General features: G+C 43.0%; 2 protein-coding genes across 2 annotated transcripts; one reads left to right on the top strand and one right to left on the bottom strand.

Moving 5' to 3' along the window:
- The first annotated feature begins 7,737 nt into the window (after positions 1-7,737).
- LOC138597401 (golgin subfamily A member 6-like protein 6) lies at positions 7,738-9,147 on the top strand. The gene has a single exon (XM_069668998.1). It carries the CDS (start codon positions 7,738-7,740, stop codon positions 9,145-9,147), a length of 1,410 nt encoding a protein of 469 aa, XP_069525099.1.
- Positions 9,148-13,133: 3,986 nt separating this feature from the next.
- or95a1 (odorant receptor, family 95, subfamily A, member 1) lies at positions 13,134-14,096 on the bottom strand. Its single transcript, XM_069668997.1, has one exon. It carries the CDS (start codon positions 14,094-14,096, stop codon positions 13,134-13,136), a length of 963 nt encoding a protein of 320 aa, XP_069525098.1.
- Positions 14,097-16,752: the final 2,656 nt, after the last annotated feature.

Genomic DNA, 16,752 nt, shown 5'->3' with positions numbered 1-16,752 from the left:
TTGTTATTACAACAATTTTAACACTTACACTTTAAAGATTTTGGGGTCTCGCGCCAGTTTATGGACGCTGTTTATAAAAAAAACTATTTTATCTTTCATTAATGCAAATAAATGATGAGAATAATTTATATCATTTGTTGTGTTTTTCACTACTTTCATTTAAGCTTTATTTTCTGTTTTTTTCAATTACTTAAAGTGGCTGACTATGGTATATCATTTGCTCACCGACAAGAAAAAGGTTAATATTGTGTGTTGTGTTGAGTTTGGAGTCACTGCGACACCTGCAGGTGAAAGCGTCGTACTACAAACAAACGTCAATTTAAGCTGTGCAGTGAAGTCAGTTGAGGGACTTCATCAATGTGGTGCATTTAAACAAAGTAAATTGAGAGAAAACAGACCATAAATTATGCTGGAAAATATTTTTAATATGTGATATTCAAACAAGAGTGAGATTGTGATGTTGAGTAACAAAAAGTGGCATGTAAAGTAACAAAAAATCCAATATACAAGAGATTTAAAGGTAACCTTCAAAGGTTCCTCCAAAATAAATGCTTGATTAAGTTGTATTGACCGAAAGATTAGCATGAACTATGAAGATTCCTCTTTATAATATGCGCAAATATGAAAGAAAAGATATTAAGATACTCTGGAGGCCTGATAATACAGATCCTTGCAGGGCTACACTCTGTAGCTCTTATTATTTTGATGTGTATTTTTTAAACGTATTCTTCCGAAGAAAACATGCAACCTATAAAACAATTTAAACACATTTTTGATCGACATCAAACATGATACCTGCAGAGCGTACACATCCTGCAGCCTCATCAGACCCTTGGCGGCCCCCTGCAGGTCTTCCAGTTTGGGCAGATTTTCCTCTTCTTCCTTGTAAGCGGACCTGAGGGCTGGACAGCAGAGGGCCAAACACGAACACATTTGAGCTTCCCTCAAAGGGAAAATGGCCGCTGTGGAAGCTCCGCCCCTTTTCAATTGTACATCAAAGCCAGCGGAATTTAACCAAATGCTTTGAACTATTTAAGCTTTGAAGATGTTCTATGACATCACAACTCTTGTCTATAAATACACCACAACTACGATCGACCACACGTGAGTTCTAGAGTCAAGTCGGATTTAAAACAGACACAACACTCTACACACAGTTAGTCAACAGACAACCAAAGTCTACTGCAAATAACTACACTATCTACTGCAGTCTACGACAGAAATGGACCCAAGACAAAATCCAGGAATGGAGGCTGGACGTGCTGCTCCTCAGGGCACTCCAAATCCTGCTGCTGAGGTCCGTCAACTGCGAGAATCGCTTGAAGGTGCGAACCACGTGATTGACACTGTACATGAGCAGATGGACATGGATGCCGCGGCCTGGGCAGATGAAAGGCTGAAGCTATGCCACAAGGTTCATAATGGAAGGTACAGAGTGAACAGGCTGGAGGGACTCATTGACCTGAGGGAAAATGAGTTCAAAGGCGAACTTAAGAGGAGCATCGAGACTGTCTCCAAACAAAAGTCAGAGATCTCCCACCTCCAGACCAGCCTCAAGTTTAAGGAGGCGCAGATGGAGGCCGCCCAGCGCTTCAGCCAGGAGCAAATGGAGAAGATGGCGGCCCGTCTGGAAGCAGAGAAGCAGAAAGTCTCTGAGCTAACAGACCAGATGCTTAAGGCATCTGTGGAGAGCCAGAGGACTGCTTCTCTGCAGAAGGAGAGCCAGGTGAAGGTGGACCACCTGAAGCAGCAGCTTCAGCAGAGGGACACTGTGATCCTGGACCTCAGGAAGGAGAAGGAAGCTGTCTCCCAGAAGCTCGTGGAGACCTCAGCCCAGCTGAGGAGAAGGGAGAAAGAAGTCCTCCAAAGTGGAAATCTTTGGGAGGACAAATACAAAGCTCTGCGAGAACTGGTCGAGACAGTAAACAGCAGAATGGCTGAGGTGGACAGCAACAACAAACGACTGGTCGAGAGAGAAAGAACCTTGATGACCAAAGTTCAAGAGCTGGAGAGGAGGAACAAAGAACTGGCTGAGAAAGAAAAGGTACTGACGACCAGGATCCAAGACATGGAGGAAGAGAAAAGAGATCTGGAGCTGGTAAAAGAAGAAGACAGACAAAGAGAAGAAAGTGTCACAAAGATGAAGAATGAAGATGAGGAAGTGAAAGCCAAAGAGATTAACATCAAAGAGGAGAACATCGAGGACAAGGACACAACTGAAAAGGAAAAGGAAAGGATCAAGAAGGAAGAGAAGAAGCTAAAAGCACAGAAAGAAAAGGAGGAGAAGAAACAAAAAGAAAGGGAAAAGATGGAGCAAAAGAAACGACAAGAAAGAGAAGACAAGGAGAGGAAACAAAAAGAAAAGGAGGAGAAGCTACGAAAAGAAAGGGAAGAGAAGGAGCAAAAGAAAAGACAAGAAAGAGAAGACAAGGAGAGGAAACAAAAAGAAAAGGAGGAGAGGAAACAGAAGGAACGTAAACCAAAAAAACGTTTCTGGATGTTCATGAAGAAAGGCGACGAGGAAACAAAGGTGGAGGAAGCAGCTTGTTGTTCAGCAGAGGCCGATGCCGAGGCTGAGCAACAGTAGCTTCCTCTTCCTCCCTCATCTCCTTCCTTCCATCCTCCTCCTCTTTCTTCCTCTTCCTCCCCCTTCTCCCCTTCCATCCACGTCCTTCCCCCACTCCTGTCCTCTCCTTTACCTCTTCCTCCCTCTATCTCCCTCACCTCCTCCCTCCACCCCCCTTCTACCTTTCCCCTTCTTTCCACCCCTCTTTAACCCCCCCCTCTATCTACCATACCTCTTCCTCCCTCTATCTCCCTCACCTCCTCCCTCCACCCCCCTTCTACCTTTCCCCTTCTTTCCACCCCTCTTTAACCCCCCCCCCCCCATCTACCATTCCTCTTCGTCCCTCCATCCCCCCTTCTCTCTCAAACCCCCCTTTCCCCCAATACACAAAACAAAATTTCCCCCAAAAACGGGTCGAGGCAGATGACCATCCACCAGGAGCCCGGTTCTGTCCGAGGTTTTCTGCCTGTTAAAGGGAAGTTTTTCCTCGCCGCTGTTGGCCATTGCTAATGTGGCTAACGCTCTTGGTGGTCAATTTGATTTCCCTTTACCCCCTCTACCCCTCCCCAAATACTTTAGTCAGACAATTATAGAGGCTGCACGGTGGTGCAGTGCTTCGCGCTGGCACCTCACAGCAAGAAGGTTCCCAGTTCAAACCCCGGTTCGGACGAAGTGGGCCTTTCTGTGTGGAGTTTGCATGATCTCCCCGTGCATGTGTGGGTTCTCTCCGGGTGCTCCGGCTTCCTCCCACAGTCCAAAGACATGCTCAGTTAATTGGTTACTCTAAATTGCCCGTATAGTTGTGAGCATAAAAAGTCGTCTGTCTCTATTTGTCAAAACTATAACCTAACCCTAACCCTATTATTAGCAACCCTTGAAATAAAAATTGGGACCATATTTCTGTTTCTGTTTGAAACTGTTATTAACAATCATTAAAATAAAATTCGAAAATATTTCTGTTTGTTTATGAAACTGTTATTACCATATACTCTTGACTTTATTGTGGTATTTAGAATATTTTGTTGTGGCCTCTTTACACTTTACACTGCATTTTTTAATGGAAAGGTGCAACATCTGAAGCATGTAACATTTTAGTAACCAGCTTCAGTAAGAATCTGTGCGGATGCACCAGTCCAGTTACTTTACCATGTCTTTGCATTTTAAAGTATCTCACTGCTGTTAATAAGTAGAGAGAATTTTTTCTTTTTAAATATAAATTAGTTAACAGTAAATTAACAATGAAGTTAATGTTGCATTTTGATAATAAAGAAAATGTATTTTTGAAGATAGTAAATATTTAAACAGATTTTTGTTATTGATTGCTATTGTTATTGAGTGTGTGAAAATAGTTCCAGTTGAAAATATTTGATTTGTGTTAATGCAACTGAAAAGGTTTTGTCACGGTCACTGGTGCTGGAAAAGGAGAACCCAAAAGCACGACAATCAGGCAGGCAAGTTGAAAGGGAAGATCCGTTTATTCAGTCCAAAAAACCGACAGAGTCAAAACCGGGAGATCAGTCAATCAGGCAAACAAATCGGACAAGGGGCAGGCAGGTATCCGAAGTCCAATAAGGCAAAACAGGGTCAGCACTAGAAGGCAGAATAGAAAATACTGGAAAGCTTGGCAAAAATACACACAAGACAATCTGGCAGAGATCAAGTGAAAATGACTAGAATATATACTGAGGGACTAATGACCAAATGGACTGCAGGTGAGGATATGGGCGGGGAAAACCAGGTGAGGGAAATGAGATGATTGCATGGCAGGGAAGAAAGGCAGGATCTGAAATGACAGGAGAGTTAGTGATAAGACATGAACCAAATAAGAAAAAACAAACTAAGAGTTAGTGTAACTACGTTACAGAACCCCCCCCCCTCTAGGGACGGCTCCTGCCGTCCCACCCGGTTGATCAGGATGAGCAAGTTGGAAGTCTGTGATGAGAGCTGGGTCCAGGATGCTGCGAGTGGGGACCCACGAGCGTTCTTCTGGGCCGTAACCCTCCCAGTCAACCAGATACTGCACTCCCCTACCACGTCGCCTGGATTTGAGGAGACGACGGACAGTGTACGCAGGTGCCCCATCAATAAGCCGGGGGGGTGGGGGGGGTTTGGAGGGGGGCAGAAGTGGACTCTCATTGACAGGTTTGACCTTGGAAACATGGAATGTTGGGTTAATCCTCATGGATGATGGAAGACGAAGACAGACAGCCACAGGATTGATTATTTTAGAGATCGGGAACGGGCCCACGGGTCCACTCTGAGGGGAAGATCCCGTGTTGACAGCCAGACGCGTTGTCCTGGGGAGTACCGGGGTGCAGGATTGCGATGTCGATTGGCCGATCGTTGGTAACGGTCGGAAGAGCGCAGGAGTGTGGAGCGGGCCTGCATCCAAGTGCGCCGACACCGTCGGACGTATGCCTGAACTGAGGGAACGCTGGCTTCACGTTCCTGTTCTGGAAAGAGCGGTGGTTGGTACCCCCGGGAGCATTGGAAGGGTGAAAGACCAGTGGCTGAACTGGGCAGGGTATTATGAGCGTACTCAATCCATAGGAGCTGCTCAGACCAGGAGGAGGGGTTGCGGGAAGTAAGGCAGCGCAGTGCTGTCTCCATCTCTTGATTCATGCATTCTGCTTGACCGTTGGATTGTTTGTGGAAACCAGATGACAAACTGACAGTAGCCCCCAGCATCCTGCAAAACTCGGACCAAAAGTGAGAGGTGAATTGTGGTCCCCGGTCAGAGACCACATCAGATGGGAGACCATGCAGCCGGAACACATGTTGCAACAAAACTTCAGCCATTTCCTTGGCAGTGGGTAATTTGGGTAAAGGAATGAGCATGGCCGCTTTGGAAAAGCGATCAATAACAGTGAGTATAACTGTGTTACCGTTTGAAGGTGGTAGGCCGGTGACAAAGTCCAAAGCAATGTGAGACCAGGGACGGCGAGGAACTGGCAGCGGATGAAGGAGACCGGATGGAGCTTGGTGAGAGCTCTTATGTTGAGAACAGACATGACAGGCAGCAACAAACTCCCTGGAGTCCCTTTCCATGGAAGACCACCAGAAGCGCTGTCGAAGCAGGGCTAAAGTGCGTCTCACCCCAGGATGGCAAGCCAGACGAGAAGAGTGCCCCCACTGGAGGACCTCAGAACGGAGACTGTCTGGAACAAACAATCGGTTCTCTGGACAAGCACTAGGAGCAGGGTGTTCAGTGTGGGAGCGTTTTACCTTATTCTCCACCTCCCAGGTTACCGCCCCGATGACGCATGCAGAGGAGAGGATACCTTCAGGCTGGGATGGGGAATCCTCTGACTGGAACTGACAGGACAGAGCATCGGGCTTGACATTTTTGGAACCTGGTCTGTATGAGAGAGAGAAGTCAAAACGGTTGAAGAAGAGAGCCCACCTAGCTTGACGAGAGTTCAGTCTCTTGGCCGATCGGATGTATTCAAGGTTTTTGTGGTCAGTCCAAACCACAAATGGTTGCTCCGCCCCCTCCAACCAGTGTCTCCATTCCTCCAGTGCAAGCTTGACTGCCAACAGCTCCCGGTTCCCAATGTCATAATTCCTCTCCGCTGGGTCCAGTTTCCGGGAGAAGAAAGCACATGGGTGGACTTTCTGGTCCTCAGCCGACCGCTGAGAAAGAACTGCCCCGACACCGGTGTCTGAGGCATCCACCTCCACGACAAACTGGCGAGCAGGATCTGGGAAGATGAGAATAGGAGCAGAGGTGAAGCGTGACTTCAACTCACCAAAAGCCGCTTCAGCCACGGAGGACCACCGGAAGGGCTCACTGAGGGAGGTGAGAGCAGTGAGGGGAGCTGCCACTGAACTGTAGTTTCGAATGAACCTTCGATAGAAGTTGGCAAATCCCAGGAAGCGTTGAAGCTCCTTGCGTGTGGATGGAGTTGGCCAGTCAGTGACTGCCTTGGTTTTGACCTGAAACTTATTCTTCAAAAGAAAACATGCAACCTATAAAACAATTTCAACACATTTTTGATCGACATCAAACATGATACCTGCAGAGCGTACACATCCTGCAGCCTCATCAGACCCTTGGCGGCCCCCTGCAGGTCTTCCAGTTTGGGCAGATTTTCCTCTTCTTCCTTGTAAAGGGACGTGAGGGCTGGACAGCAGAGGGCCAAAAATTTAATTGAGGGAACAGGGGCTGGGTGGTGACAGCGCAGATGGCATGGGGGAGGAAGGAGGGGGCGTTATTACCACCAGATGTGTCTGTAAAGAAGCCAACCTTGAGCGTTCTCCAGAGCTTCGTTACTGTAGACGACATTTAACCACCTTGAATGCAGCCGCTTGATGAGGGTGAAGGCCACCAGCGGGTTTGCCATCGCTGTCCCTGGGCCTTTGTAGAGTTCAGCATGCAGGTTGGACACTTTGGCATGGAAGCTGTAGGAAAAAACATGGGTAGAAAAAGACAGAAAGGCCAGGTGCTCAGACAGTTTCACATGTAGCAAAGGAGAACAAGTTCTCAAGAACTTAGTTCCTTGTAAGTCCTGGGTTGCTGGGGACCCATTTTTCCAAACGTTTCTTTCCTACTGTAGGGAAAAACATCTGAAGAAAACTACCTCAGGACACAGCTCCTCATATCGCCATTGGAAACCTGGTGTACCTTTTATGGCTGGTTTCTTTATGTTTCCTGTCTGGATGTGATAAAATGTGTCTTTTACATACAAACACGCAAACCAAACACAAAAATCGTCGTAAAACAATAGTTGCTGATCAGTCAGGAAGCTGTGAAATAATAACAGTTTATCAAAATCCCAACATTTGTACAGAAACCTGGTAAAGCTGCAGCAATACGAACACATTTGAGCTTCCCTCAAAGGGAAAATGGCCGCTGTGGAAGCTCCGCCCCTTTTCAATTGTACAGGAAATTTTAAAAAATGCTCTAGAATGTTTGTACATCAAAGCCAGCGGAATTTAACCAAATGCTTTGAACTATTTAAGCTTTGAAGATGTTCTATGACATCACAACTCTTTACTATAAATACACCACGACTACGATCGACCACACGTGAGTTCTAGAGTCAAGTCGGATTTAAAACAGACACAACACTCTACACACAGTTAGTCAACAGACAACCAAAGTCTACTGCAAATAACTACGCTGTCTACTGCAGTCTACGACAGAAATGGACCCAAGACAAAATCCAGGAATGGAGGCTGGACGTGCTGCTCCTCAGGGCACTCCAAATCCTGCTGCTGAGGTCCGTCAACTGCGAGAATCGCTTCAAGGTGCGGACCACTTGATTGACACTGTACATGAGCAGATGGACAATGCTTTCGCAGCCTGGGCAGATGAAAAACTGAAGCTATGCCACAAGGTTCATAATGGAAGGTACAGAGTGAACAGGCTGGAGGGACTCATTGACCTGAGGGAAAATGAGTTCAAAGATGAACTTAAGAGGAGCATCGAGACTGTCTCCAAACAAAAGTCAGAGATCTCCCACCTCCAGACCAGCCTCAAGTGTAAGGAGGAGCAGATGGAGGCCGCCCAGCGCTTCAGCCAGGAGCAAATGGAGAAGATGGCGGCCCGTCTGGAAGCAGAGAAGCAGAAAGTCTCTGAGCTAACAGACCAGATGTTTAAGGCATCTGTGGAGAGCCAGAGGACTGCTTCTCTGCAGAAGGAGAGCCAGGTGAAGGTGGACCACCTGAAGCAGCAGCTTCAGCAGAGGGACACTGTGATCCTGGACCTCAGGAAGGAGAAGGAAGCTGTCTCCCAGAAGCTCGTGGAGACCTCAGCCCAGCTGAGGAGAAAGGAGAAAGAAGTCCTCCAAAGTGGAAATCTTTGGGAGGACAAATACAAAGCTCTGCGAGAACTGGCCGAGAAAGTAAACAGCAGAATGGCTGAGGTGGACAGCAACAACAAACGACTGGTCGAGAGAGAAAGAACCTTGATGACCAAAGTTCAAGAGCTGGAGAGGAGGAACAAAGAACTGGTGGAGTCAGAAAAGACACTGATGACCAGATTCGAAGACGTGGAGGAGAAAAACAAACAGCTGGCTGAGAAAGAAAAGGCACTGACGACCAGGATCCAAGACATGGAGGAAGAGAAAAGAGATCTGGAGCTGGTAAAAGAAGAAGACAGACAAAGAGAAGAAAGTGTCACAAAGATGAAGAATGAAGATGAGGAAGTGAAAGCCGAAGAGATTAACATCAAAGAGGAGAACATCGAGGACAAGAACAAAACTGAAAAGGAAAATAAAAGGATCAAGAAGGAAGAGAAGAAGCTAAAAGCACAGAAAGAAAAGGAGGAGAAGAAACAAAAAGAAAGGGAAAAGATGGAGCAAAAGAAACGACAAGAAAGAGAAGACAAGGAGAGGAAACAAAAAGAAAAGGAGGAGAAGCTACGAAAAGAAAGGGAAGAGAAGGAGCAAAAGAAAAGACAAGAAAGAGAAGAAAAGGAGAGGAAACAAAAAGAAAAGGAGGAGAGGAAACAGAAGGAACGTAAACCAAAAAAACGTTTCTGGATGTTCATGAAGAAAGGCGACGAGGAAACAAAGGTGGAGGAAGCAGCTTGTTGTTCAGCAGAGGCCGATGACGAGGCCGAGGCTGAGCAACAGTAGCTTCCTCTTCCTCCCTCATCTTCTTCCTTCCATCCTCCTCCTCTTTCTTCCTCTTCCTCCCCCTTCTCCCCTTCCATCCACGTCCTTCGTCTCCCTCCTGTCCTCTCCTTTACCCCAACATCCTCTATCTCCCTCACCTCCTCCCTCCACCCCCCTTCTACCTTTCCCTTTCTTTCCACCCCTCTTTAACCCCCCCCCTCTATCTACCATACCTCTTCCTCCCTCTATCTCCCTCACCTCCTCCCTCCACCCCCCTTCTACCTTTCCCCTTCTTTCCACCCCTCTTTAACCCCCCCCCCCCTCTATCTACCATTCCTCTTTGTCCCTCTATCCCCCCTCCTCTCTCAAACCCCCCTTTCCCCCAATACACAAAACAAAATGTCCCCCAAAAACGGGTCGAGGCAGATGACCATCCACCAGGAGCCCGGTTCTGTCCGAGGTTTTCTGCCTGTTAAAGGGAAGTTTTTCCTCGCCGCTGTTGGCCATTGCTAATGTGGCTAACGCTCTTGGTGGTCAATTTGATTTCCCTTTACCCCCTCTACCCCTCCCCAAATACTTTAGTCAGACAATTATAGAGGCTGCACGGTGGTGCAGTGCTTCGCGCTGGCACCTCACAGCAAGAAGGTTCCCAGTTCAAACCCTGGTTCGGACGAAGTGGGCCTTTCTGTGTGGAGTTTGCATGATCTCCCCGTGCATGTGTGGGTTCTCTCCGGGTGCTCCGGCTTCCTCCCACAGTCCAAAGACATGCTCAGTTAATTGGTTACTCTAAATTGCCCGTATAGTTGTGAGCATAAAAAGTCGTCTGTCTCTATATGTCAAAACTATCAAACTTTGAAACTATTATTAGCAACCATTGAAATAAAAAATTCGGACCATATTTCTGTTTCTGTTTGAAACTGTTATTAACAATCATTAAAATAAAATTTGGACAATATTTCTGTTTGTTTTTGAAACTGTTATTACCATATACTCTTGACTTTATTGCGGTGTGTAGAATATTTTGTTGTGGCCTCTTTACACTTTACTCTACTGTTTTATACCAACATCTGAAGCATGTAACATTTTAGTAACCAGCTTCAGTAAGAATCTGTGCGGATGCACCAGTCCAGTTACCTTATGTCTTTGCATTTTAAAGTATCTCACTGCTGTTTAATAAGTAGAGACAGTGTTTTCTTTTTAAATCTAAATTAGTTAACAGTAAATTATGTAACAATGAAGTTAATGCTGCATTTTGATAATAATAAAGAAAATGTATTTTTGAAGATAGTAAATATTTAAACAGATTTTTGTTATTGATTGCTATTGTTATTGAGTGTGTGAAAATAGTTCCAGTTGAAAATATTTGATTTGTGTTAATGCAACTGAAAAGGTTTAAGGTAATCCGTTTCCTCATTTGAAATGAGTAGACACAGGAGAGTTTTAGTTGTGATAAACTACTTAACTAAGTTGGTGTTATTTAATTAATGTAATTGAATAGTTCAAAAATACTCATTTTAAGTTCAATGCACAGAATACCCTTATACTTATTTTGATTTTGAATTAGCCTAATAAAGAAAGAACAATTAAATCGTTTTACAACAGTGCTTAATTCATTTTCACATAGAATTGGAGGGCATCTCATAAAATAACAATAATGATAATAAATACTTAAACATGAGAGTTTAATTTAGAGTGTTTTTCCTTTTAATTCCTCACTTTTACAACCTCCTAACTCTTAAATAAATAGTTTAATTTCTTACAAACAAAAAAGTGTTCACCCCCCTTGAAGAAATCATGCATCCCCAGTGTGTCGTCCCGCATGTCACTCACCGCTTCATGTCCTCGAGCCTCTGCAGCTCGTGGTCAATGTAAGTTCTCGAGTAATCCATCAGCTTCCGTTCAACACTGATCGCTTGTTTTACGTTCAGCAGCGACGTATACATTTCACCTACAGACACGTGAACTAAAGTTACAGTCAGGAGACACAAAACAAAGTAAACACGTGCAGGATAATTCATCTTCCCTCTCTGATACCGCAGCGTCTTCCTCTTCTCCTCTCCGTCCTGGACTGAGCTGAAGACCTGCAGGATCTACAAACTGTGTCCACGCTGGGATCTCCCTCATCTGCTCTGAGATCAGCTTTCACCTTCCGCTAGCTGCAGCCTGAATCATACAGGAGATTTAGTTTATCATGACAGCACGTACAAACGGCAGTCTTTTTTTGTTATTACAACAATTTTAACACTTACACTTTAAAGAGTTTGGGGTCTCGCGCCAGTTTATGGACGCTGTTTATAAAAAAAACTATTTTATCTTTCATTAATGCAAATAAATGATGAGAATAATTTATATCACGTTGTTGTGTTTTTCACTACTTTCATTTAAGCTTTATTTTCTGTTTTTTTCAATTACTTAAAGTGGCTGACTATGGTAAATCATTTGCTCACCGACAAGAAAAAGGTTAATATTGTGTGTTGTGTTGAGTTTGGAGTCACTGCGACACCTGCAGGTGAAAGCGTCGTACTACAAACAAACGTCAATTTAAGCTGTGCAGTAAAGTCAGTTGAGGGACTTCATCAATGAGGTGCATTTAAACAAAGTAAATTGAGAGAAAACAGACCATAAATTATGCTGGAAAATATTTTTAATATGTGATATTCAAACAAGAGTGAGATTGTGATGTTGAGTAACAAAAAGTGGCATGTAAAGTAACAAAAAATCCAATATACAAGAGATTGAAAGGTAACCTTCAAAGGTTCCTCCGAAATAAATGCTTGATTAAGTTGTATTGACCGAAAGATTAGCATGAACTATGAAGATTCCTCTTTATAATATGTGCAAATATGAAAGAAAAGATATTAAGATACTCTGGAGGTCTGATAATACAGATCCTTGCAGGGCTACACTCTGTAGCTCTTATTATTTTGATGTGTATTTTTTAAACGTATTCTTCCGAAGAAAACATGCAACCTATAAAACAATTTAAACACATTTTTGATCGACATCAAACATGATACCTGCAAGAATTAAAGATATTTTTGCACCTGGTAACAGGTGAGTGAATTGTGCATTTAAATATAAATGTAATCAAATCCAAGAAGGGCAAAACTCAATATAAGTGTTTATTAATTTTTGTGGTTCATGGCTTTTAAGTTTCTGCAATAGTCTAATCAGGATTAAAGGCCAAAGCATGATCCCAGCCACACAGTTAATCATAAATCCTGCATGATCAAGACTGCGTGCCTGTTCAGCAGACTTTATAACCTTAAAATCACTTGCACAATTAAGTAATCAGCATTGATGCTGCTGGCACAGATATAGATCGCTGTCTGGTTTATGTTTAACAGCAGCAGATCTATGAACTAAAACGTTGCCAATGAATACACAAAAGGGTCACAGCACTTAGTGTAACAGGTTTAATAGTAAGATTAAGCTGTTCTCTAATTTATCAAATGTTATAATATTTATTTAAAGTCTCCTATTTGACCAATGTCACATTATTGTTCACTCAATTTGTGACCGAAGTAAATATTTAACAGGGTTTCAGCAAGGATCACAAAGAAACAGATATTTTTAGTGTAGCATTGAATGCAGTATAATTACTTATTCATGATCACACTGAGTGAAAATCAGTGGGGACAGCGTGTCTTTGAATTATTGATTATAATGTCACATTTGTCATTACTTTCCAGCATTACATGACAAAAAAAATGTATTATATAATTAATTTACAGACTGTCAAATAATCCTACTTTTAATGTAGTTTATAAATGTGCAACATTTACCAACAGCCTGCATAAGGATACAAAAACATGTTAATACTAATTTTGCTGCCTACAGCAGGCATAAGAAATATTCGTCAATGAAATCGAGGACTCTTTGTTCCCTGCTTTTTTCTGGAAATTGAACTCGTGTTTTTCTCTCTCAAGACATTTTAAAGACCTTCAGCTAAACAGCTCAAATATCTCAAATACATCTTTTGACATTAAATACACACATTAGCCATTTCAAGAAGCAGAGTTGTCCTGCAGCTTGCCTTTGACACGCGGTATCACCTTGTTTGAGCAGCAGAGGAATGTTTTTTGGATGTAGCCCCTGAGAATCTGATCTCTGACGCCATATATGAGCGGGCTGAGAAAGCGTGGAATCAGGACGAAACAGAAGTAATTAAAAAAGGCAACATCTTCTTGGGGCCAGTTTGCATGCAGCACAAAGAGATATTCTGTGATGGGGATCGTGAAGGCCAACATGCAGAGCAGCAGCTGAAAGCCGTGCAGCAGCACTGTGTGCATAGCTTTGCTCACAGACACTTTGTCTTGTCTCAGCTTTCTGGTTTCCAGCAGAATTCTCACGTATGTGAAGAGGATGACAATAGCCACTACTGCAAAGTAAATAATACTTACAACTGCTTTGAATAATGTCTGGATTGGAGATAAGTTCAAAGTAGTGATCTTGCAAATCACAGGGGTGGAGAAGACATCCACAGCGGGGTCATGTTTCATGATGGCATTGTCAATAAGAGAGGAGATGCAGCTTACGAACCACACGGACAGAACAGTGATCCAGATGCGGTCTGAGCGCCAAGCTGCCGGGCGCTGCAGGGGGTAGAAGATGGCAACATAACGCTCCAGTGACATGATGGCCAGTATTAAAGCTGTGTTCTGGAAAGTGACAGTGGCAAAGAACAGCAGAGGAACACAGAAAACAAAAGCAAATTTCACTTGGCCCATGACAAGGAGGAAGAGCAGTACAGAGGACAAGAGCTGGAGGGTGTCATTGATGAGCATGTAGGCAAACAGGATGTAACGAGAGGTGTCCAGGAACTGCCTGTGAGACGTAAAGATGTGCAGCATGACACCTATGCAGAACAGGAAGACGCAGAAGAAGGGGATGACCACACACACCTTGATGATCACAGATGGACTTTGGTGGGAAGTTGCATTGCCTTGAGATTCAGTCAGATTTTGCATTTTTGAGTGTTACCTGTTAAAGACATAATATGTTCAACATAAACACTAAAAATGCATCCTCAAATACACTGTGACATTTGAAGTGGGATTGGAAATAGAACAGAAGTGAAACTGAACAGGATATATACATTAAATATTGTGAGAGAAAACAAACGTGGCATCAAAAACATACATTTTTCTCTCCAAATCCATCCATAAAAACAGAATGTTTGCAGTGCAACTGAATACACATCCAACATTTATTATTAAACAGCACTTTCCTTACCTAAGAATGTCTTCATCAGTCAGAGGAGGTGGCCAAGCTTAATATTTCTGTTCTTCTCATCACAAAACATGTCTTCAATGAACATCTCTGGGATGTTCCTCCCCTTATCTGAAGTGTTTGGCCTCACTCAGATTTGTTTGACTCGGGCCTCGATACCTCCAGAGATATATTGTTTTCATGCTATAGTCATGAAGCAGTATGTGTCTTAATAACAACAGATTTCAGTGGGGAGATCTGACAATTTGATATCTATTTAATTGGAGGAACTTAAATGTGTAAAACAACAGTTTACCAGCAAGGTAGTTCACCATGTATAGCATCAAACAACATGTTTTCATCAAGTGGCTACTGAAGAAAGAGGTCACTGAGGATGCTTCACTGAACTTTGTCAATTCAGCATTAGCAAACATTGGAGACCCTTTCTAATTAAAGTAATGAACCTTTAATTTTTTTGACATAAAGTTATCCCATATTCTAGTATAATCACACTTTGTCTGTCTCTGCTCATTTGTCCATTGATTCCAAATGATAAGTATAACTGCTGCAGCTTCCAGAGTGAAACACATATTATAATGAAAGGACATTATAATTTATAAACAGTATAATAAGTCATTTTCCATAATTATACCTTCACTGAAGCAAAATGTGTACGCAGGGCTCACATGGTGTTTGCACCCAATATTGTCACTAATGGTAGAGTGAATAACTTGACACCAGGAAACAGCAGTTAGCTACAGTAGGGTACTAGCATGATGTGGAGATTTATAAAGAGAGTAAATTCTTATATTATGGATAAAGATTGGCTAATGGACAAAACACACTTGACTTAAGACGGTATTTATCATATTTGGCCACTAGTAGACAGAATAACTCCCTAAGAGCTCATAATGCTATGCTAACGTGTTAGCAAACAGTTGAGTACTTACACTTTCGGAATCGGCAGGCTACGCTATCTTCTCCTGTACGTCACATTTCCGTCCTCCTGACGAAGGTAAGCTCAATATTCACTCATATATAACCTTTGTGTAGCTTTCAACCAACTCTCGAGCAAAGTTGGTACTTTTCTTGAACTCCAACTTTTCTTACCAGCTAGCTTAATTAGCTGCGTCTTCACTTTATCTGTAGGTTAACTGTTGTGCTGTTTGTTGCTGTGCGGACAACACTAGCAGACGTTTTTTTGCTAGTTTGCAGCATAGGCTGTATAAAAAGATGGACGACATGACAGCTCCCTAAAAGTGAAGCCAAAACATTTCGGGCGCCCCCTGCTGACTGGCCGCAGTATAGGTCATAAAGCCTGCCTCCTCCATGTTAACAGGTGGGAAATGGGTCAAACTATAAAATCAAAATATACGCCCGATACATTTTTGTCAAACACGGTTTTTGTCATTATAGCTAGTAACTATCATGGTGATTCACGTACATGTGTTCATTTTTCTGACAAGTTTATTTTTAATTAGTTATTTGATGCTGTCAAAATGATGATTGACAGCTCTGGTGACAAATTCGGCTCCTGCAGGCAATCGGTTCTGGGTGAGCAGAGTGGAGGACGATCCGCGAGTGGAAACGTAACTAAAACAATCACTACAGTCATTGAAGTTTCCATACCTGTGAAGGTTAACCTCAGACCAACACAGAGAAGCTATTCTGCTGTTATTCTGCTGTTAAACACGCCGGGTTACCAGAAGTGGCTAAGACCGCTTCACTCGCGGATCTCTACTGCGCAGTCTCTGGCTCCATATGACGTCACCATCGCATGATGGCAGCGCCTACAACAGGGTCTATTTTGGCATCAATTTCGTACAATGGGAGCAGATGGAGACGCGTGTTCCATCTATATATACAGTCATTGTTTTGCAGCCTGCTGCTGTTAGCAGGCATGTATTAAGCAATTAGATTTTACAGTAAATGTGCTGAATGATGCATTGTATCCTAGGACTCTGGATTTTCTCTTTGGGTTGTCAGTGAGGAATACATTGAAAAAAAGAGTTATTTGTTTCATACATTTAAAGCCTTGTATGCATTATTGTTAAAATATTAAGTCCATTCTGCTGGCTGATAGAAGGAAAATAAATTGCCCAATATTTTGCTTATCAATAAATAATTTTTCAATTAAAAACATAGTTATCTATTATCTTTGGGTTTGGGGGGGTGGGTTTTATATATATTAAAAATTTCCATAAAATACACAATATAAGTCTACAGTAAAGATATATATATCATATGAGTTTGGAACAGACATGGGTGTAAACTCCAACTTGACTGGTTGCCAGAGGGATACAACTTTTTGGCAGTAATAATAATTTAAATAATAAGTTGATGATCATATAAGATCAATATTTTAACATGAGCTGTTGCATTTTTTTGTGGTTAGTTTTTGGGAACAAGCTGTGA

Source organism: Semicossyphus pulcher, unplaced genomic scaffold (genome assembly GCF_022749685.1).
Source record: "Semicossyphus pulcher isolate SPU_LCO1_2020_fin unplaced genomic scaffold, fSemPul1.0.p SCAF_19, whole genome shotgun sequence".
Taxonomy (NCBI): domain Eukaryota; kingdom Metazoa; phylum Chordata; class Actinopteri; order Labriformes; family Labridae; genus Semicossyphus; species Semicossyphus pulcher.
This window is presented reverse-complemented; position numbering and strand designations above follow the sequence as displayed.